This window comes from Desmodus rotundus, chromosome 7, assembly GCF_022682495.2.
Source record: "Desmodus rotundus isolate HL8 chromosome 7, HLdesRot8A.1, whole genome shotgun sequence".
Lineage (NCBI taxonomy): Eukaryota > Metazoa > Chordata > Mammalia > Chiroptera > Phyllostomidae > Desmodus > Desmodus rotundus.
Window position 1 is genome coordinate 134,279,333 of NC_071393.1, and position 21,957 is coordinate 134,301,289.

The 21,957-nt window shown below is 50.2% G+C and overlaps 1 protein-coding gene across 1 annotated transcript in view; it reads left to right on the forward strand.

Moving 5' to 3' along the window:
• Positions 1 to 21,429, forward strand: part of YY1 (YY1 transcription factor) — a 33,722-nt gene extending 12,293 nt beyond the window's left edge. Inside the window, 4 exon segments of the mRNA XM_024567460.4 lie at positions 6,088 to 6,250; positions 14,235 to 14,295; positions 15,908 to 16,066; positions 16,755 to 21,429. Of these exon segments, the coding sequence (XP_024423228.1) occupies positions 6,088 to 6,250; positions 14,235 to 14,295; positions 15,908 to 16,066; positions 16,755 to 16,937 (566 nt within the window). The 3' untranslated portion in view covers positions 16,938 to 21,429.
• Positions 21,430 to 21,957: the final 528 nt, after the last annotated feature.

Consider the following 21,957-nt stretch of genomic DNA (forward strand, 5'->3'; position numbering starts at 1 on the left):
CGAACACGAGGGGTGATTTGGCTTGTGGCTCCTCCGTGCCTGGCGGTTAGCCGCTTTCTGGCCCAGCATGCTCGCGAGGAGCTTTCATCAGGTGCTTCTCAGGCTTGGTGTCATCTTCTGTCGGGAGCGGGGAGCACCAGTGAAGGTGAGTGGGGAAAACAGCTTCCCTGCCCGCCAGTGTGCTGTTGTGCCGCTCGAAAGTTGATGCTCAGTAGCACTTGTGCAATGTGGGAGAGTTTGGGGGTGGGGGGTTGCCACAGCCCTGAGAAAAGAAAGGAAGGAGTCTGGTCACAGTGCAGAGCCCCAGCCTCGTGACTTGTCATCAGTAACAGTCCCTCAGCTTTCTTATTACTACAGCCAGCTGTTGTTTCCTTAGGGCCCCTCGTCGATGGGTGGATATTCTTTATCTGTAAACAGGTAACCTGGGAGGTAGTATCTAAGCACACGGATCTTAGAGTTAGACTTCATGACTTCACATGTGCCACTCACTAGTCAGCCCTGAGCAAGTTACCTAACTGCTCTGTGCCTCAGCTTTCTCCGCTGTGAAATGCAGTTGCTGACTCTCCATTTCATAGGGTGATATATGCGGCGATTGAAATAGTGCCTCTGCGCAAACGTCCCATGAAATGTCAGCTGCTGTTGTGTTCTGTGGTTGCTTGTAATGACCTACAAGAGTTCCTGAATGGAGAGTGGAGGGAGAAGAGAGGCATTTAAAGTTCAAAGAGGCTGTATTCTGTGCTTTACATTGCTGAGAGTGATTGGACTTGAGTCAGACAAACCTGTGTTCTGCCTGTACCTTGCCCTTATCCTCTGGTGTCATAGAGTGGGTTCTATACAGCTTTGGGCAGTTTTTTAAGATTTTATTTACTTATTTTTAGAGACAGGGGAAGGGAGGGAGAAAGAGAAGAATAGAAGCATTGGTTGCCTCTCGCATGGCCCCAACTGGGGACCTGGCCTGCAACCCAGCTATGTGCCCCGACTGGGAGTCAACCAGCGACCTCGGTTTGAAGGCTGATCCTTAATCCACTGGGCCACACTCTCCAGGGCAGCTTTGTGCAGTTTTTTTGTTGGTGACATTAATAGCAGGATTTGGTGTGGTTTGGTTTTTGGTTATGGGTTTTAACACTGGTAGAAGGCAATGCAGGGTAAGAGTTGAACAAACCAGCTTTCACTTCTGAGAGTTCTAATGTTCCTGCTGCTTGTGAAACAGTTTGATGGAGAAGCAGAGCTTTTCAGTTGGCATTGAATTTTTGGAGTGTTTGTTTTCTGCTTTGAGTACCAGGGTTATAAAGGCTGGTTCTGGCCTCTGGGCCTTTTGTCCAGTTTAAGAGGCTAGGCAGACAGAAATTCACGGCAGCGTGATTTAGAGTTTGGCAATGTTAATAGCAATAATTAATCTAGGAGTTGGGAAAAAAAGGTAAGAATCTGAGTTTAGAGTGTTAGTCTCAACAAGCCTTGAGAGAATCTGTGCTCGCCCCTGGGGTAGGCTGGAATTAGAGAGCCCGGGGGAGACTCGTGCTTACGGAGTATCTCTTGCCAGGCATTTGTGAGTTGATCCCTGAGGAAAACAGCCGGTGGGAGTACGGAGGGCATGTGCACAGGCGACACACAGGAGAGACTGGGTGGGTTAAAATGGGACCAGACAGCACAGGGCCCAGGGTGCCTGGTTGAAGCATACCTCTGTTAAGGCTTGGGGCCACAGCCAAAAGTGTATCCACTCTCTTTTCTGTATCCGCTTATCCTTTGTAGAAGGTATCCCCAGCCCCCAGGAGCTGGGCCGCACAGCAAGAGGTGAGCAGCGGGCGAGTGGGTGAAGCTTCATGTGTATTTACAGTTCCCCATCACTGGCATTACCCCCTGAGCTCTGCCTCCTGTCAGATCAGCCGTGGTGTGAGATTCTCATAGGAGTGCTAGCTTTTGCGCTCCTTAGGAGAATCTGATGCCTGGTGCTCTGGGGTGGAGCTGGGCGGTGATGCTAGTGCTGGGGGCGGCTGCAAACACAGATTATCATTGGCAGAGAGGTCTGATGCACAGGGCCTGTAGTAAATCAGTTGCTTGCAGACTCTCATGAAAACCCTGTCAGTGAGTGGTAAGTGACAATTAAGCTGCATCTGGTGGCAGGCTTTAAAGTCATACCCTGACCCCAGTCCATGAAAAAATCATCTCCCATGAAACCAGTCCCTGGTGCCAAAAGGTTGGGGCCTGCGGCTTTATAGCATCACTAGAGCAGAACACAACTCTGAAGATTAGGTAAGAACTTCCACTTCCAGCAGTCATTTCAGGCTTGAGATAATAATCAGAACTAAGTTGATGCCAGTGGGACAGAGACAGAGACCCTTTAAAAATGAGCAATAGGATTTGGTGTCTGCACCGCAGGAGACTAATTACGGGGTCAGTGTTCCTCTTCAGGGACCTGTTGGATTCGAGGTGGTGGTAAAACAAGAGTTACAGACATCATATATTCCCTTTTTAAATTATATTTTATTGATTATGCTATTAGTTATCCCAGTTGTTCTCCCTTGTCCCCCCTTTGCCTCCCTCCACCCAGCACCCCACTCTCTCAAATGCTGTCTGTATCCATGATTCTGTCTCTTCTTGCTTGCTTCGTTTGTTTTTCAGCTTTAATTGTTGATAGATATGTATTTATTGCCATTTTATTCGTAGTTTTTATTTAAATGTCCCTTTAACATTTTATATAATAATGGCTCAGTGAAGATGAATTCTTTTAAACGACAGCTTTGCTGGGTGGAGTAGTCTTGGCTGTAGGTCCCTGCTTTTCATCACTTTGACTCTTGCCAGCCCCTTCTAGCCTGCAAAGTTTCTTTTAGAAATAAGCTGACAGTCTTAGGGGGACTCCCCTGTAGGTAACTACCTTCTTTTTCTCTTGCTGCTCTTAAGATTCTTTATCATTAACCTTTGGCATTTTAGTTATGATGTGTCTTGGAGTGGGCCTCTTTGCATCCATCTTGTTTGGGACTCTGTGCCTCCCAGACTTGTATGTCTGTTTCCTTCACCACATTAGGGAAATTTTCTTTCATTATTATTATTATTATTTAATTTTATTTATTTATTTTTAGAGAGAGGGGAAGGGAGGGAGAGAAACATCAATGTGTGGTTGCCTCTCACGCATCCCCCACCGGGGACCTGGCCTGCAACCCAGGCATGTGCCCTGACTGGGAATTGAACTGGTAACCCCTTGGTTCACAGGCCGGTGCTCAATCCACTGAGCCACACCAGCCAGGGCTCTTGCGTTATTTTTTCAAATAGATTTTCAGTTTCTTGCTCTTTCTGTCCCCCTTCTGGCACCCCTGTGATGCGAATGTTGGATGTCCTGTAGTTGTCCCAGAGACTGCTTACACCAGGGGTGTCAGACTCATGATCACCGGGGGCCACATCAGCCTCGGGTTGCCTTCAAAGGGCTGAATGTAATTTCAGGACTGTATAAATGTAACTACTCCTTAACTAGGGGCAGGGAGCTCGGTGCTGCTGCTGGGTAAACAAGGTGGAGGGCTGGATTCGGCCTCTGGGCCTTGTGTTTGCCACCTGTGGCTTACACTGTCCTCATCTTTTGGGATTCCTTTTTCTTCTTCTTGTTCCAATTCATTGTTTTTTTTTTCTTCCTTGTGTTCCAAATCATTGATTTGGTTCTTGGCCTCATCCACTCTATCGTTGTTTCCCTGTAAATTGTTCTTTATTCCAATTAGTGTACCCTTCATTTCTGACTGGACCTTTTTTGTGCTGCTGAGGTCCTCGCTAAGTGCCTGGAACATCCTTCCAACCAGTGTTTTGAGTTCTGCACCAGCTAGACTGCTTATCTCCATTTTCTTTAGTTCCTTTTCTGGAGTGTTGCTCTGTTCTGTCATTCGGGCTATGTTTCATCTCTTCATCTTGGCCGCCTTTCTGTTTCTTTGTTTTTAAGAAAAAAAATTTGTTTAGAGAGGAGGGATAGGAGGGAGAAGTAAGGAAGTATCAGTGTGTGAGAGAAATACTGATCAATTCCTTCCTGCATGCCCCTGACTGGGAACCAGACTGGCGACCCCACAGTTCGCAGGTTGGTGATCAACTCACTGAGCCACATTAGCCAGGGCTGTGTTTGTTTCCATGTAGTAGGTAGAGCTGCTTTGACTCCCTGTCTTAGTAGTGTGGCCTAATGCAGCAGGTGTCTTGTAGGGTCCAGCAGCACAGCCTCTCCTGTCACCCAGGCTGGGTACTCAGGGTGTGTCCTCCATGTGGGCTAAGTACACGGTCATCTTGTACTTGAGCCTTGGTTGCTGTGGGCAGATCAATGGGAGGGATTTACCCAGGCCAGTCAGCTGCAAGGACTGGCTGTGACCACTGAGCACCAACCTCCGCTCTCCCTGGAGGATCACCTGTTGCAGGGGCAGCAGGGTGGTGGTGCTTCAGCATGGTCTGTAGCTGTCCACTGGGTACACAGGCTCTAGGGTTTCCTGGGTGGTACAGTCCAAGGTCAGCCACCTTCCCCTGTGTTCTGCCCTGGGCCACCCTGCCTGAGCTATAAAGCAGTCTGAGATGGCTGCTACTTGGGCTGGGAGTGTAGGCTGATTGCTGCTACTGCGGGTGTCTGGGGCCACTTCATAAGAGGTGTGAGGGCTGGGGACTCACTGAGGCTGGCTGTTCCTTGTTTGATAGGATTTGGGAAGCTGTGAAACATGAGCCAAGACCAGCCATTCATATGCAAAAGTAATGGTTAATAGCTTGGGTGGGCCTGTACCTGGGTGGGACCAGGGTCTGGGAGTCTCCAGGGAGGGCAAACAGTGTTGTTAGCCAGGCTGATGGAGTCTCAGATATGGCACCAGCCTGCAGGCTCTGTGGCTCTGTGGGGGGAGGGCTCAGAGAAGGGAGGATGGCCTCTGCCCGCCTTTCTGTCTGGGAGAAAGCTGTCCCCCAGCTCCTACCTTGATGCCAGATACTTCAGTTCCTCCCTGTATGCCCCTGGTGCCTTTCAAGCTGCTATCCCAGTGCTGGAGCTCAGAGGAAGTGAATGAGTAGGTGAGTCCGTGTGTGGGTTCTTTAAGGGGAACTCCTTGAGGCTCCGGCTGTTTCTTCCACTGACTCAGTCCCCACTGGTTTTTGCAGCCAGAAGTTGTGGGGACTTAATCTTCCTGGCATTGGAACTCTGAGCTGGGGGCCCCGGTGTGGGGCTGGGACTTCCTCGCTGCTGAGATATCCCTCCTGAATTTTTATCCACCACCCATAGGTGAGGGACCAGCCCCTTCTGCATCTCAGCCCCTCCTACCAGTCTGGATGGATGTGGTTTCTTTAATTCCGTAGTTGTCAGACTTCCACTCAACTCGGTTTCTGACAGTTCTGAGTGTTGGTTGTGGTTATCCTATATCTTAGTTGTAATTTTGATGTGTGCAAAGAGGTGAGCTGTGTTTACCTACGCCGCCTTCTGGACTGGAAGAGCTGTCCTACACTCTTCAAACACATATTCATTGAGGGCCAGCTGTACACAGGCTTTGAACAGGGCTCTGGGGACCCTGGGGATCAGGACTGACCAGAAGCCCCTCCTTGTGGTGCTGGCAGTCTGGTGGGAGAGGCGGAAGGGTACCACACAGCTGCAGTTACAAGTCATCAGCGCCAGCTGCATGAGGTTAGGGCCGTGACTGCGGGACTAAAAGGCCAGTGCCGTTGGACTGGAGAGAGAGGAGAAGAGTGCCGGGTGAGGAGGCTGGAGGGGTCGGTGGGAGTCTTCCTAAGGTGAAGTCTACGAATGAGGCTTGAATCAGTGGGGCAGGGCTGGTGGTGAACAGGAAATGTGTGTGGTAGGCGAAAGGCAGGACCCGGAGAGGTGGTAGGAGGAGAAGCAGGACACTAAGGATAAACCAGATGAAGAGGGTAGAGCAGGGAAGGAACACTCAGAAAGACCCACTTGGTTTGGCACCAAAAATGTTGGCACCTTCAGGCAGAAACAGGATTTTGGGAGACTGAGGGGAAAGACTGGGTGCTTAGTATGAATCATCCACTTCAGAAGCTGCTAATTGAAAACACCTTTTATAGTTTTTAAAGTGCATTTAGCCACATGGACATTTCCCTCAGCTAAGGCCGTCTTTTGGTGTGCTGCAGATGAGAAAAAAGACATTGACCATGAGACGGTGGTCGAAGAACAGATCATCGGCGAGAACTCACCTCCTGATTATTCAGAGTACATGACGGGGAAGAAGCTTCCTCCGGGAGGGATCCCTGGCATTGACCTCTCAGACCCCAAACAGCTGGCAGAATTTGCTAGGTAAGTTGCAAGAACTCTTCTAATCATACTTGAGTGTTTCCAAACTGTATTTTTGCAGCTGTATCTTTGTGTGCCTGAGTTTGTGTTCTTACTCTAGGGAAACTTAAAAAGAGAAGCAGGTGGTTTTTAGTAGTAACTGTGCTATTACTGTATCACTGTCTTACTGAAGACAGTAAGATGAAGTAAATACTCCTTTATTCCATAAATGACGTTGCTTGTGAATAAATAAGTTGCACAAAATCTGTTTGGAAATGGATATGTTTACGCTGCAGGAGACCTGGGGCTGTGTTCCATTTGTACAGCGCCGCTGGGGAGGGGTCGCCTGTGGGCAGGGTGGCACAGCAGCGACAATGTTGCTGCCGGGGCCTTGTTCGTTTAAGCTGGAGTGACAGGGAATGATCAGGTGTGCGTGGCCAGGACCCTGTGACTGTCCAAGGTGAGCAATCAGGAAGGTCTATACCCACTTGGTATTTGTTTTGCCTGAAACAGGCTGGGCTCCTACAGAGGCCTCTGCCCCCGCTCCCCCTTTTTAATCCTCCCCGGAAGACATGTTTATTGATTTGAGAGAAAGGGGACGGGAGAGACGGGGAGAGAAACATTGATCGGTTGCCCCCCTCCTCCCACATGCACTCTGACCAGGAATCAAACCCACTGCTTGTCTGTTTATGATACGACACTCCCATCAGCTGAGCCACACCATCCAGGGTACCTCTGCCCCTTTTTACGTTATTTATTTTCCAGTAGTGTTTGGCAAAAAAGTTCTTTATAATCCTCACTTGGGATATGCTTATTGATTTTAGAGAAAGAGGAAGGAGGGCAGAGAGAAAGAGAACCATCCATGTGAGAGAAGCATTACTTAGCTACCTCCCGTAGGCACTCCCAACCGAGTATGTGCCTTGACTGGGAAATATAACGCACAGCTTGTGGTGTAGGGGCCAGTGCTCCAACCAGCCGAGCCGCAGGCCGGGGCCTGTTTGGCAGCTTTGATGAGGATATGAGAAAACCCATGAGTACACCCTGAAATAAAATGAAACGAACTAACAGACCCTAGAGCGGAGGGTCTTCTCCGCCTTCCAGTCTGTGGTGGGATGGGGCCTGTAACACCTGGGAAATTCAGGTGAGGGCCGGGTCAGGACAGGAGAGACCTGTGTGCTCCTGCGCCATCTGAGAACAGGGTGGGGCACCTTTTTTTGTTTCTCTTGAGAGCAGAGCGGAGTAGGAAAGAGCTGGAGGTCCTGGAGTGTCCTGGTGTCTCCTCCCAGGCCTGCCAAGAACGAGGAGGGCAAACACTTGACGTTTGGACCTCCGTTTCCCACATGTCCAATGAGTTTAAGAATTCCATTGTGTCTTAGCAAAGGGGTTCTAACCCTGTTCTCCTTTCCAGTGAAACGAGCTGCACAGGAAACCCACATAGTCCTTCTGTTGATGACAGTGCGTTTCCGTTGTTACTGCCGCTTTTGCCTATGTATCAAATATTAGCACCACCCCCACCCCCAATACAAATACAGACGGAATCTGTAGGCTGCATAGTCATCGGTGAGGTTAGGGATTTGGAGCAGAATGGGCCAAGTGCCCTGCCAGTGCTCGCTATTGTCACGTGTTCTTCAAGTCAGCCCTTCTTCCTGTTGCCCTCAGACTGCAATGAGGATGTGACAGGCTGGGACACAGGGGTCAGAGGATGCTTTGCAGAGGGGGGGGGCATTTGATCTGGCCCCGTGCGGAGCATTGAGCTCTGGTGGGCGGGACTCCTCGGTGGGCTGCTTGCTGGAATGGTGAGAGCGCACGGTGCACATCCCACATCCACGTGTGCTCAGAGCAGCACGACCGGTGGCAGCAGCAGGTGGGGGAAGGGTGATTTGAGCTCTGCTCCTTAGGTGATGGGAAATGGGGAGAGGGTGCTGGGCTGGTCTCAGATGCTGGTGACACACCATTCCGGTTTTAGGGTGGTCTCTGGAAGTTAGGGCTAGAGTCCTCTGATGGGAGGAGGCTGAAAGCTCAGGAGTGTAGGTAAGTCAGCCCCCACGGGTGGTTTTGGAGAGGAAGACCCCGAAGAAAGTCCTGAGGAAGCCCTTGTACTCAGCGGGTGAGAGGGCCCAGGGACAGAGCAGGAAGGTCAGTCAGATACAGGGGAGGGGGTGGCAGTAAACAGGACATCAGGAAAGCCAGCGCGGTCCCAGAAGGACCGGGAGCGGGAGGGGTCCGTGTCTTCGTCGGGTGCTGTGAAGTGACCTCAGTCGGAGAGTGGGCGTTTGGCAGAGAGGGAGCCTGCGTGTGGGCATCATCGGGTGTTGGTGACCCTCAGCATTGTCCACCCTCGCTGGAAAACAGGGGCAGCTGGTCTGCAAGCTTGTCCCCAGTCCTCTGAACAAAAGCCCAGGGTCTTTCAGCACTAAACTCGGGCAGCACGTGTCACCGTCATGGAATGGAAGCCTCTGTGTTTGTTTCCCAAGTGGCCTGGCCTCTCTGTGTCATGGATGCCTGAGACCTTCCTCGCAGGGAAGGGGACCAGCAGGGCCTGGGGCCCAGGCAGCAGATGTCTCAAAGGGGCCATTTGTGAAACTTCAGAACACTAAGGACAAAGAACCCAAAAACTTTAGGGAGAAACAACAGGTCACCTGCAAAAGAAGATCGTTAGACCTGAAAGAGACTTTTTTTTCAATAGCAATGGATAATTAGACAGTGGAGCAGTGTTTTTGAGGAAAAATTATTATAAACAATTTTTTTAAGAGAGAGGGGAAGGGAGGGAGAAAGAGAGAAACATTGATTTGCTGTCTCTTGCATGTACCCTGACTGGGGACGGAACCCACAACCCAGGCACGTACCTTGACCGGGTATAGAACTGGTGGCCTTTCGCTCTGCAGGACAATGCCCAAGCCACTGAGCCACATAGGTCAGAGCCAGTAATAGAATTCTCCTCTTTTTTTTTCTTTTTTTTTTTTTTTAAGGAAAGAAGGGTTCAGAGAAACATCAACATGTGAGAACAGTTGCCTCCTGCCCGCCCCAACCAGGGATCTGGCCCCCAGCCCACACATGTTCTGTGACAGGGAATCAAACCAGCGACCCTTAGGTTTGTGGTATGACACCAGCCCACTGAGCCACACCAGCCAGGGCCAGACATAGAGTTTGATCCAGCAAAGCTATCGATCAGATACAAGATTTATCTTAACATTGCACGCATGCTTTCTGAGGAGGTTCCTTGAGGGTGTATTCCAGTAAAGTCAGAACGAACTTCAAAGGAAGGCTTTTTTTAAAGCATACAGTGAAGCCCTGGCCGGGTAGCGAGCTCAGTTAGAACTTTGTTCTAATATGCCAAGGTTGCAGGTTCGACCCCCGGTTGGGGCACATAAAAGACTCAACCAGTGAATGCATAAATGAGTAAAACAACAACTCATTGTCTTCCCCCACCTTTCTTTCTCTCTAAAATCAATAAGTTAACATCGCTTCTTGCTCTTTTGGCTAAGATCAAGTATAACATCATACATTAAAAAAAAAAATAGAGTGAAAAGAAAACCAAGAAGACAGCTGTGCAAGAGTCTGGAAAACCTGTTCCAGTTAGTGAAGGAAGTCGGTGGGTTGTGAGAGTGTCTTCCAGAAAAGTTGACTCCATTCAGTAGTGGACAGAATGGGTTAGAAGCTGGAAGATCTTGGTGGTGTGGGAAAGAGTCTTCTGAAAATAAGAAGACATTCAGAAATGCCCAGGGGCAGGATGGGGACACAGTGCTGACAGTGTCTGGCTTGTGAGCTCACAGGACTGCCCTGTTGGACTCCAGCGCGTGAAGCGCGGCCCTGGCACACAGCTACGTTGTACCGGAAGGAGCATTCCCATAACCACCTGAGTCTGTGAGGGCTTGTTCTCCGTTCTGGTCAACTGGGCAGAGACTTCATCTGTGTGCAGAACAGAGTGAGCTCCTGCTCATCCTGACGATGTACACAGAGTAAAGGTGGGGCGTAGGCTCATTCTTGCCCCGTTTTCCAAGGCACCCTGAAAAGAGCACGTGAGAACTAAGCAAATCTCTCTGATGGCACAGAGTGCGGGTGAGAAGTATGGGAGCCTGGAGCACCCCACTTTGCTAGGTCTCCACCTTTTGAGAATGTGTGTAACACCAGCTAAGTAGGATTTCCCAGAAGCCTCAGAGTGGGGGCTGAGGCTCCAACTTTCAGACCTGGGGGCCACAGCCCATCCTCTCTGCTTACAAAGACCCACAGGACCTTCCGCTGGCCTCCACTCCTCATGCTCTTCCCCTGGGGGCCCTGCTGTTGGCTGCTCTTCCCTCCACCGCAGACTGGGTTGCGGGGGCTCTGGACCAGAGTGGCAGCGGCTCCCAGCAAGTGTCGAGCCCCTGCACACTGACCCTAGACTGCTCAGTAAGTCCGTCGGTGTGTGAGCATGTGTAAGAAATAGTGGCGCATGTTAGGAAGTCACGGTGTTTGGGGGGTGGGACTATGGGGTGACTTTTTTCCTGAAATGTCTTTTTATTAAAGACTTCAAAAAGGGTGAGTGGAACCTGGCAAATTCTACTTCCTGATTAAACTGACAGCTTTATCCGTTTCTCGTTATCTAAAGTATGAAGAATGCTTAGGTCAGTCCCAGGGTGGCTGCCCTGTCGCTTACTGCCCACCAAGACCTTGACCACAGGGTTGACGCAAGGATGGGATATGATCGTGGAGCTGGGTGCACCGTCACCTGACCATGCACTGTTATTGGGAGACGCCGTCTCATTTGTCTGAGGCGGCATTACTCTTGGCACAGTTCTCCGCCATGAATGCAAGTGCCCGCCATATGACACGGGACTTCCGTCCGGTCCGCGCAGACCCCGGTCAGTGGTTCCAGTCTGAAGTCAGCTGGGTTTGCCGAGAAGAGTCTTATTCTCATTCAGGAGTCACTGCTTCAGAAACGTTCATCTCGGCTTCTGGGACATCACAGCTTTAATCTGGCGGGAACTGCTGGCTTACACAGCGCCTTGCAGGAAATTGTGCTGGGAACTTCCTGTGATGTCTGGCCCTGGAGTCCAGCCTTGACTGTGTCTTCCCGCACAGATGCAGATGGGGACAGCACAGTACCAGCCGCGCCACGGAGAGAGGGTCCATTTTTACTTGAATGGGGGGACTTCTCTGGGTAGTGCCTGGCTTCTCTGTAGTCCCTAGCACGTCACGGGGGCCTTTTTGCTTTTACCTGTGTCTGTCTCCAGTCTCACAGGCTTTTGGTTGAAAAGGGTGGTTCGGAGCACCAGAACCTTCTGGGTTTTTAAGTATAACTGGCTTTTTCTTTTTTAAAGGAATTAACTTATTTTTAGCTCGGCCCATTTTACACACAGCTGGGGCTCACGATAGCTGTTGTTTCCCAAGAGTTGATTGTGCACGGCCCCTTTCAGTCTTCAGGCTCTGAAGCAGGTAGCACTGCCCCTTTTTACAGAGTAAGAAACTGAGGCTGAGAAGTTAAGTAATTTGCTCAAGGTCCTGCAGCTAGGGCTGCTAGGCGGTCAGCATCACGCCCCACAGCCCAGTCTGTCTGTTCGCAGTGCCCGTGCTGTCGGCAGCGTCGCCTCTGGCCAGAAGGTCACTGTGGGGCACCGCGGTCCCGGAACACGGGCTGTCACGGTCACTTCTGACTGGTTCGGGCAGGTCAGGAAGACACTCCACGCATGTGGTCGCAGTCAGTTTCACAGTTTCTGGACTGCAAACTTGTGTGTTTTTGTTTGGCAAGTTATGTGTCAGTTGGTGCTGTGAAGATTTGAGTTTTTATTCGCAAAAAAGTAGTATATATCTTTGGGAAATGACCTTTCCCCGGGGTTTGCATCGGAATAACGAGTAAAAGGTGCCGGCATCTACCCACTGCCTCGGGCGCTGCTCCACCGAGAGCAAGGTCGGTTTGCCAGGGGACTTCAGAGTGGCTGCACTTCCTTCCCCTTCCTCGTTGGCCAGATGCACTCTAAACTCGCTTTCCGAAATTAATTATATTGCTAAAGACTCACATACATTTTGAAAATGACATTTAAGGAAAACAGCACTCAGTAACATTTTTTAAAAGTTGAGAGTTGGGTAAATGATACATGGTACTGTTCTCTTGACTTTCGTGTATATTTGAAGTTTTCCATGATAAAAAAAACATGGTTTTTCAAATGAAGTTCCTGGGAATAAAGTAAGAAAGTGTATGGGCATGGGGACCCAGCTGGGCCGCGCAGGGTCTCACTGCCGCCACCTCAGCCTCAAACCTGAGATGGGAGGGTCGGGGAAACGGCGGTCTGCACGGCTCCTTGGCCAGCCCAGTGGGCGTTTGTAAAAGTTCGTTCATTGAGAGGATTGCACGCAGCACAGTGGACTCTCTTGTAGGTGAGTACCGTTGTGTGAGTCTGGACGCTCAGCCGTGCGGTCACCTCTGCGGTGGAGACAGAGGGGAGCGCTCGCAGTTGGGAATAACCAAAGCTTAGTTATTAATGTGCTCTTTTTAATTAATATTTGGAGTAGAGCCCTCTCGTGGGCACCACTAGTTTATCAAGCTTTGATACAATGTCCAGGTGGCACAGTGGCATCAAATTTCTGTCCGACCTAGTTTTGTGACCTCCCACCCAAACTCCAGGACTGACGGTAGTTGAGACAGCAGAGGCCGCGAGTTCATGACCCCGCACACAGCAGGCACTGAGACAACATTTGCCAACACTCTGAAGTACAGGGCCAGTAGGGTTGGCGCGGGGTGGGGGGGGGGGGCAGCACACCCAAAATGTTGTCCTGTAAGGTAGGACATTTGTACAGTTTTGATCACACTGTAGAGATGAGTTACAGCTGCCAGATAAATTGTCTCACCCATGCTCCTCTGGGCACGGAAGTTTAACTAGGTGACTCATGAGTTTAGGTAATTTATAAGGTACAAAGCACCAGGTAGTCCTTGTCTCCAGCTCAGGGAAGAAAGATGCCAGCAGAAGTCTAACAAAGTGGGGGTAAAGTCACTCGTGTGAGGGATCATGGACTCGGCTGTGCATTAAATACGCATCCTCCTGTTGGAGCACACGATGGCCACACTGGGGGCGAAAAGAACATCTGTGGCAGAGGTTTAAATGGTTTTTTCTAGGAACTCCTAATTTCTCACCCTCTACCACACACAGATCCGTAGGGAGTATTTGTAGAGAAAGGTCTGGCAGAACACCAAATGTTGGTTCGGTGGAAACGGCAGGTAGGTAAGTTACCTACTCAGCAGGCTCTCTGGATAGTAATTCCACACAGGGCCTGCTTGGCTGCCCACGGGAGCCGAACTCGTGTTGCACCCCTCTTGAGGTGCACCTGTGTTCTTTATGAGAAAGGCTCTTAGCTTTTGGAAAAACCAATAGTGGACTAAAAAGTACACAGGGTGCAGAGTATGGGGCGTTCCCATCTGTCCTGCAGTCCTGGGGCAGCTCCTCAAAGTAGCCAGTGCCGACAGTTCCCTTCCAAAGTTATTATACCTCCGTGCAGATGAGTAAGTCTCTGTTTACAAGGACTCTTAGGTTCCTTTTAAAAAGAGATGTGAAAGATTGATCTGTTGGTATGAATGCGCCACCCACCCACCCCTGCAGTTGTATTGGGGTGTGTATTTTTAAGACCCTCCCCTTATCCATTGCTCCTCCTTATAGGGCATCTCTTTTTCCACAGCAACTGCTTTTGGATATGTTGCTTCGCTCCCACTGGGAGGGCCCTCTGGTTCAGTGGCTGTTAGGAAAGGGCGACATTCGAGTTGCACAGATGGATCACAGTGCCGTCTTCTGCCGCCCCACCAGCTGGCTCTTAGCCATGTGACCCGAGGCAGTGCTCTCACCCCAAAAGTGGGAAGAGAGCCTCTCACTCCCAGGTGCTCCCGGACGAGCTGTCCCGCCCCGCCCCCTTGGTGGAAGCACGTAGTAATGGGAGCTGCTGTGCCGGGAGGACAGCACTGTAGGGAATGCACGGTGGATGCCAGTTGAGTCTACCCACTCCTACAAATCTCTCTCTCTCTCTCTCTTTTTCTTTTGGTAAGAATGAAGCCAAGAAAAGTTAAAGAAGATGACGCTCCAAGAACAATAGCTTGCCCTCATAAAGTAAGTAACGCTAGGGGAGGCGTCGGACTGCTGGTGGAGTGCTAGAGAAAGCGGAGAAGTCTGCGCTCTCCTCTGCCTGCATGTCTGAGACGAAGGGAGGGGCTGTAACCCTTTGTGGTGCAAGTTCTGTGCAGGCCAAGCCACTCCAATTTAAATGCCACTAATGGGGTTACTGTAGGGCGCCAGTGTTCCTGTTATTACTATGTATTGAATATGCTATGTCAGGGTTTTATTTCTTCTTTTCGGATCATTAAGAAGACAATCTTAAGACATTGGGTTGTGTCTCACCTGTGGACCTTTACGGGACCTCATGGGAGCTTGGAGATTATTTTGGGTTTGCTAAAATAAGCCTAATAAGACTTTGTTATTTCCTTCACAATTTTCTTAATTTACTCTGTTAATCGTGTGTTGCTAGAGGGGTCCTTAATTGTTTTCAAATGTGATTTAGTCTTTAAAATAAAAGGATAAGAGATACTTGGAGGTACTGGGTTGGGTCAGTTTCAAACTTAGTTGGTGTAAAACTGACTGAAACTATGACACAGATGCAGAAAAACAAAGGCAGAGTTCTTGAATGGAATGAAGAATTTTTTAAAATGAAGGATTGGAAAAGGACAAACGTAGCTTCGTGTTGTCACCTCTGGTCCCTGTGCACTCACGAGTTCTTGGTTCTTTTTAACGCTCTTCCTGTGGGGAGTTCGCAATGGAAAGCGATACTCGTTGGGGCAAAATACACATGAGCGTTTGAAACCAGTTCTGCCTTTGAGTGCCTGCCATCTCTCTAGCGTCTCTGTCTACTTCTTAAAAATTCCATTTTCTAAATGGAAACTCAGCCCAGGGGTCAAGACGAAAGACCGTGGCTTCCCCACCCACCCTTCTCCCTGTGAAGCTGTGCACTGGTTGGCTTGTGCTGTGCTCCTGTGGCGCTGTCTGCCGTCCCCGGCCACCCCGTCACTGGGCAGCAGCTGCAGAAGAGATCGCAGGACACGCTTCTCTGAGCGCTGCATGCCCATCCCCCCCCGCTCTCTGTCCGTCGGCCTGCGGCTTTCCTGGTGTCTCACCAACCCACTTTCTTCTGTAGTTGCTCTTCCTTGGACACCCTCTTGCTTCTTTCTCTGTCAAGAAGGGGAAAGAGGCAAAGAGAGAAGAGGGGACAGTAGGAGATGGAGAATGACAGCCCATTCTTGCAGCACAGAATGTGGGGCCCACCAAAGGTAGTGGTGGTCCACCGTCACTTTGCCCCATTTGTTTCCCAGGGCTTCTGTTGCTTCATGTGGGGGACGGAGCTGGGCGAGGCAGCTGTGGTGCAGCTGGAAGCCGGGGTGGTGGGTTCTACTCCCAGCTTCCTGCTGCTAGTGGTGTGTGACCTTGGGCAAGTCTACTTAAAGACATCTCTAAGCCTCAGTTTCCTCATCTGTAAAACAAGGGTTAAATAATAGGGCCTTTTTCAGCTGTTTTCTGTCTTAAATAATTTAATATTTGTACGTAATACTAAGTGAAATTAAAACGGGGGGCTGGGGGGGCTTTGTTGTAACGTGTCAGTGAAGGCTGTTCAGTGGCTGACCCCTTTGCGCACCTGCAGTGTGAACCACTGAGCCTCTCTCTCTGTTCGAAGGGCTGCACAAAGATGTTCAGGGACAACTCCGCCATGAGAAAGCACCTGCACACCCACGGCCCTCGCGTCCACGTCTGTGCGGAGTGTGGCAAAGCTTTTGTTGAGAGCTCAAAACTAAAACGGCACCAACTGGTTCATACTGGAGAGAAGCCCTTTCAGGTAGAGCCAGCCCCTCCCCTCTGCACCCCGCAAGTGTAGGCAGGCAGCGGCAACGCCTGGGGTCCAGACCGTCCCTGGAGGGGCTGCCCTGGCTCCTGCCCTGCTCGGCGTGACCTGTGACTCACTGGTCACAGTGACTCACTGTGACTGGAGACCGGATGTAGTATCTGTCTCATCAGGAGAAACAGGATTGCTCAAGAGCAAGCTTAACACTAATTCAGTCTGCAGGCAGGAGTGTATTGAACCACTAATTGTCAGAGAACTTCTAGAGTTTATCACAGTTATCATCCTGTCTCCTTTCGGAAGCCCCTGAGCAGGGGCAAACTCACAGTGCAGCCAGGACACCTCACCTAGTTCTCTTCACCCGTGGCTCTGGAACCCTTCACTTCATTTGTACACAAGTACTAGGACCTTAACATAGTACGTCAGGAGGTCCTTGCTGTTCTGCCTGTGTTTCTCTTACATTGTATTTAAACAGCTTGGGGCGGCTAGACCATGGGTCTTAGGAGGCCGTTGTGCAGAGTTAGAGCCCCATGCCCACTAATTCTAGATTGCAGCTTGGACTCCCCCACCCCCACCCCCACCCCCGCCCCCGCCCCGGGGCAGGGAGGGAAACGCTGGGTCCAGGCTCAGTCTGTCCTCCTGGCCTTCTGCGCTGAGCGGGTTCTCTCTGGTCTTTTCCCGACAGTGCACGTTCGAAGGCTGCGGGAAACGCTTTTCACTGGACTTCAATTTGCGCACACACGTGCGAATCCATACCGGAGACAGGCCCTATGTGTGCCCCTTCGACGGTTGTAATAAGAAGTTTGCTCAGTCGACTAACCTGAAATCTCACATCTTAACACACGCTAAGGCCAAAAACAACCAGTGAGAAGACGAAAGAGAAGAATCTTCTCGGCCTTGGGAAGCATCTTCCAGGAGTATGATCGGAAATAAATACACCTCTCCTTTGTATATTGTTTCTAGGAAAGAATTTTAAAAATGAATCCTACACACCTAAGGGACATGTTTTGATAAAGTAGTAAAAATTAAAAAAAAAAACTTTAATAAGATGACATTGCTAAGATGCGCTCTATCTGGCTCTGTAATCTCGTTTCAGAAACACGGTGTTTTTGTAGAGTGCGGCCCCAGCCGGAGGCCAGTTCATGAACTTCGCATCAAAAGACAACTCTTTATACAAAGTGCTGAACATGGGACTTCTTTTCACGTTCTTATAAATATGAAGCTCACCTGTTGCTCACAATTTTTTTAATTTTGTATTTTCCAAGTGTGCATATTGTACACTTTTTGGGGATATGCTTAGTAATGCTATGTGTGATTTTTCTGGAGGTTGGTAACTTTGCTTGCAGTAGATTTTCTTTAAAAGAATGGGCAGTTACATGCATACTTCAAAAGTATTTTCCTGTAAAAAAAGTTATATAGGTTTTGTTTGCTCTCTTAATTTTGGTTGTATTCTTTGATGTTAACACATTTTGTATAATTGTATCGTATAGCTGTATTGAATCATGTAGTATCAAATATTAGATGTGATTTAATAGTGTTAATCAATTTAAACCCATTTTAGTCACCTTTTTTTTTTCTGAAAAATACTGCCAGATGCTGATGTTCAGTGTAATTTCTTTGCCTGTTCAGTTACAGAAAGTGGTGCTCAGTTGTAGAATGTATTGTACCTTTTAACACCTGGTGTGTACATCGTGTAACAGAAAGGGCAACAATAAAATAGCAATCCTACAGAAAGAGTATGGCAGAAAAAGATCTGTAAGCACAGTCTTATTTCTTTTTGTTGTCCAGAATAATTATAATTCTTGAGCCTCCCAGAAATTGGAAGCTAAATAAAGCAACTCAAGTCTCCTTTATTTTGCACTCAATTCCAGTGACTTGTGATTGAAGCGATTCATGGGTATTTTAATACTTCCCGTGTGGACTGAGTTCTGAAAGAGTAGGTAACAGGCGTCCCGAGTTAAGGAACTACCTCAGAGTACCCCCAGCAAAAGTGTGACTGACAGGTGTGCCCTGGCCTGTGTTCTCAAGGTAAGGTGTTACCCGGCAGGGGCCGGCAGGTGTCCATTGCCCAGGCCACCCTCGGGTGGCTCGTCGTTACGGGCTGCTTGGTTGCAGCGCCCTGGTCCCCCTGGCAGTGGGGTCTGTAACGCCAGCACCCGCAGCAGTTGAGTGCCGGCGGCTTGGTTTCGTGCTTCCAAGCGGACACTTGAGTGCTGGCTGGCAGGGTGGTGAGACTAAGGGAACTGTGCTCGACGAGTACTGTGCCTCTCACACAGCGGCCTCTTACATGTGTGACTATGACTTCTGAGTCTTACTTTGAGTCAAGCATCAGGCCCGTGAGAATGTTTTATAAACTGCCCCAATAAGCAAAGTCCCATTTATTTGTTCCGAGTTCAAACCTACTGTGTGTCTTTGTGCTGTTTGCTTGATTCTGCCGGGCAATTGACAAAGGAGCTAATACCAGAGATTTATTTACAAGATGCCCAGGACACCATCAGGTCAAAAACGTAGCCCTGTCTCTACAGCTTCTCCACCGGTCCTGTGCAGGGCTGGTGGCCCGGTCCCAGTGACCTTGTGACTCTCTGGAATTTTGAAGTGCCTTCTGAATCATAGATGAAAAATTTAACTTGAGACACTTTTTTTATTCGTTCAGAGTCTGTTTTCCATTGAGTAGTCTGGCAGGGCCGAGTTAAATCAGAAGAGCCAGCTGTCGCTGGGTAAGCCAGGCTTTGCTGTCTCTGACGGGGAGGAGCAGAGGTAAGCCCTGGTGCAGGTCCCCTTTGCAGCCTAGCGCCCCACGCGAGCATGTGGTCCTCTGGCTAGACCTGGGGCAAAGGCCTCCCCGGGCGCCAGTGCTGCAGTGCCCATACCTCCCCTCCCCGCCGTCAGGTGAGCGGTCTGGAGCTGGTCCTGGAGCTGCTCGGGACTCCTGCCCACGGGTCCCCGGCAGGGCAGCCTTGTGCTGTGGGGACGCGCTGGCAGTCCAGGAGCCATGCCGGGGTCCGTGGCCTGTAGGAGCCAGGCCCCTGTGTGGAGGGAGGTGCCCCTTGCCTTGACCCCTAGGGGAATGGCTTTGGTCATCTCCGTCCCTGTCTCTTGAGTGGAGTAGTCATCGTTCCTCCTGACTCCATCTCTGTTCACGTGTCTTCTCTCGATCTGCAGAGCTGGTTTCTGGAAGGAATTGGATTGGGGGTTTGAAGAAAATTGAGCATCCACGGTCCTTTTTGGCGGAGCGCTCCTGATTTAGTGTAGAAAGTAAGCGAGAGGAGGTGCTCCTTGCTGGGTGTGGCTTAGACCCAGCTTGCTTGTGGTTCACCTTCATGAAACTTGGAAATGGTGTTCGAACAGTGAGTCAGTGGTCTTGAGGGTTAATCTGATTTATAAATAACACTGATAGACATATTTTCTTATATCTGAGCTGAAATACATGCATGTTTTTAGGATATGTAATATAAAAGCCCAGAAGATAAGTTTACATTTAATAAGATGTTGTTTTCTATTTTTGGATTTATTTCCCCCCTTTTTGGTAGCAGGGCTTGGGGGGAGTATAATATTTGTATGAAGAACTGTCACCACAGAGTGACGTTTATTTTCCAAGGTGACATTGAACTCTCGCTGTTGGTTTCATACAGGGTGTGCGCTATGCCCACATCCAAGGCCTGGGGGTTTGAGGGAAATCAAAAGTTTTTTTTTTTTTTTTCCTATCTGGTTTTCACGTGCAGTTCTTTTAAATGTCACTCAACTTGCTAAATTTGAGTCAAGTAAAACCTTTTGGCAGCATAGGAAGCCCAGTGCCTGCCAGTGTTTCCAAGAGGCCTAGTCTGTTTCTTCACAGACGAGTCCCGTCTGTCCAGCAGGCAGCCCAGAGCCACTCCATCCGCCTGGGTGGGCGACAGAGGCCTTTGGTGCTGCTCCCAGTCTGTGCAGCAAATTTACCTGGTGCAGCTCATCTCCGAATTTGTGGCTCGGGGAAACCTGGCCCTCTAAAAGTTTGTCAGTTGGAAATCTGATCATCCGATGCCCCCTTACAGGTAGAGAGAATTGGTCACTGTGTCCGACCTGTGTCCCAGGATCAGCGCGGTTTAGGAAGGCCGTGGTATTAACCTTGATTCTCTGAGTTCCTTCTCTGTCCTCTACATCTGACCACCAGCAAGAACACGGGTCCCAGAGGTTAAGATGGTGGCGAGAGCAGAAGCTGCTGACAGGTGTCCACTTAATGCCATGACCTGGCTGTAGGGCTTCCTCTGCTGCTCTGCTGGCCACCGAAGCCAGCCCCCTGCTTGTCCCTGGACAGCCTCTGCCCCGCTGGTGTTAGTGCAGGTCAGCGCCTTGTCAGAGGTCAGGCCTGGCAGGTCCTGGCAGTTGCATTCACTGCATCTGAACTTGTAACCCAGAGGCAGAGGAGGGAGCCAGCACTCCCAGCTCTGTCCCCTCGCAGCGTGTCTGTGCACCCCACAGCCTGCTCTCCAGCGCTGCAGAAGGCACTGCTTGCTTATGGGGAAGCTTTGCCTGGGTGGCCGGCTACTCTCCTGCACCCTAACTCATGACCTTGATTGGTTTTGATTGTTACTGCTCGGGCTGTGTTCCGGTCCCTGCTGCCTGAGCCGTGGAACTGTGCGGGCCCTCAGAGAGGAGGTTTAAGCTGGGGCTGGAGCGAGGCTTGCGGGGAGGGGTGTGCGACATCCTGTTGACACACTTAATCCACACCCCTTTTAAAAACCAGAAGGGAAAACAGGCTGGGCGCCCCATGGGAGTCTGCAGAAGGTGGGGGGCAGCGTCACATTCATCTCCAAGCGCACTGATGGGTTTTCCAGAGAGTGGCAGGTTTGATCAGATTGACTGCTTGTCATCCAAGACTCTCAGACCCGTGAGAAACGAGTGCGGGCGCCACGGGGTGGGGGGCTGTTGCTGTGCTGTATTCTGCTGGCTGCTCCACCTGGGGGCCACGTGCTGTCTGCTTCCACTGGAGGGGAGAGGGTGTCGGTACCAAACCTTGTTCTACAGCATCCACAACTCATGAGGCTCGCTTATCTCCAGATGGTGATTGGTCAAGTGATTTTCATAGAATTATGTTTTTACTCACTTTTATGGTAACCTCCGTAGGCCCTGGTTCAAGGACTTAGCATTGCGTTTCATGTGCATCTTTTTCTTCAATGTTCTTTGCCATTTCTGGAATTGTCCTTGGTTTTTCCTTAGCTCATAGGTCATAGATGCAGAAGTATTATTGCATTTAAGGCATCCGCATCAAGCAAGATGGCTTTGCATCCAGAAAAACATTTAATGATAACTCAGTTTGAAGCACCAAGCATGTGTAACATGGTTCTATAAAATATAATAAACGCATAATGTTGTTAAGCTTTTTAACGCCTGTGGTGGTGGTTTGTTCCTCAAGCCTCTAGGCCACCTCTCTCCCTGAGCCTCCCTACCCAGAACTCCTGGCTGCAGGCCCTCATGGTCCCTGGGGCCCAGGCGTGGAAGCTCCTGATTCGTTCTTACCAGCAAAGGACGCTTCCTTCAAGTAACCTCTCAGCTCCTACTGCCCCTATTTTGCACTTGCAGCATCTCCACCTCGCTGTAACACTTGTGGGGTCCTCACTCTGCCCGCGACCGTGCTGGCCACCGTGAACACCACCTCGTTCTCCTCTCCAAACCACCCATGGAGAGACGCCGTGGCCTTGCCCCATGCCGTGGAGGAGGGTCGTCGGCAAAGGCCAGGACGGCTGGAATTAAAACGCGGGCCTGGCCGGCCCTGCTGCTCTTCCGCAGCCACATGCCCCTGCCTGAACTCGCCTCTAACCCCTGTGAGAGAACCCCGGGCCCCAAGTTACGGAGCGGCCCGTGGACCCCACCACTAGCATCCCCCTAACTGACACCCAGCGTGGGCTCCC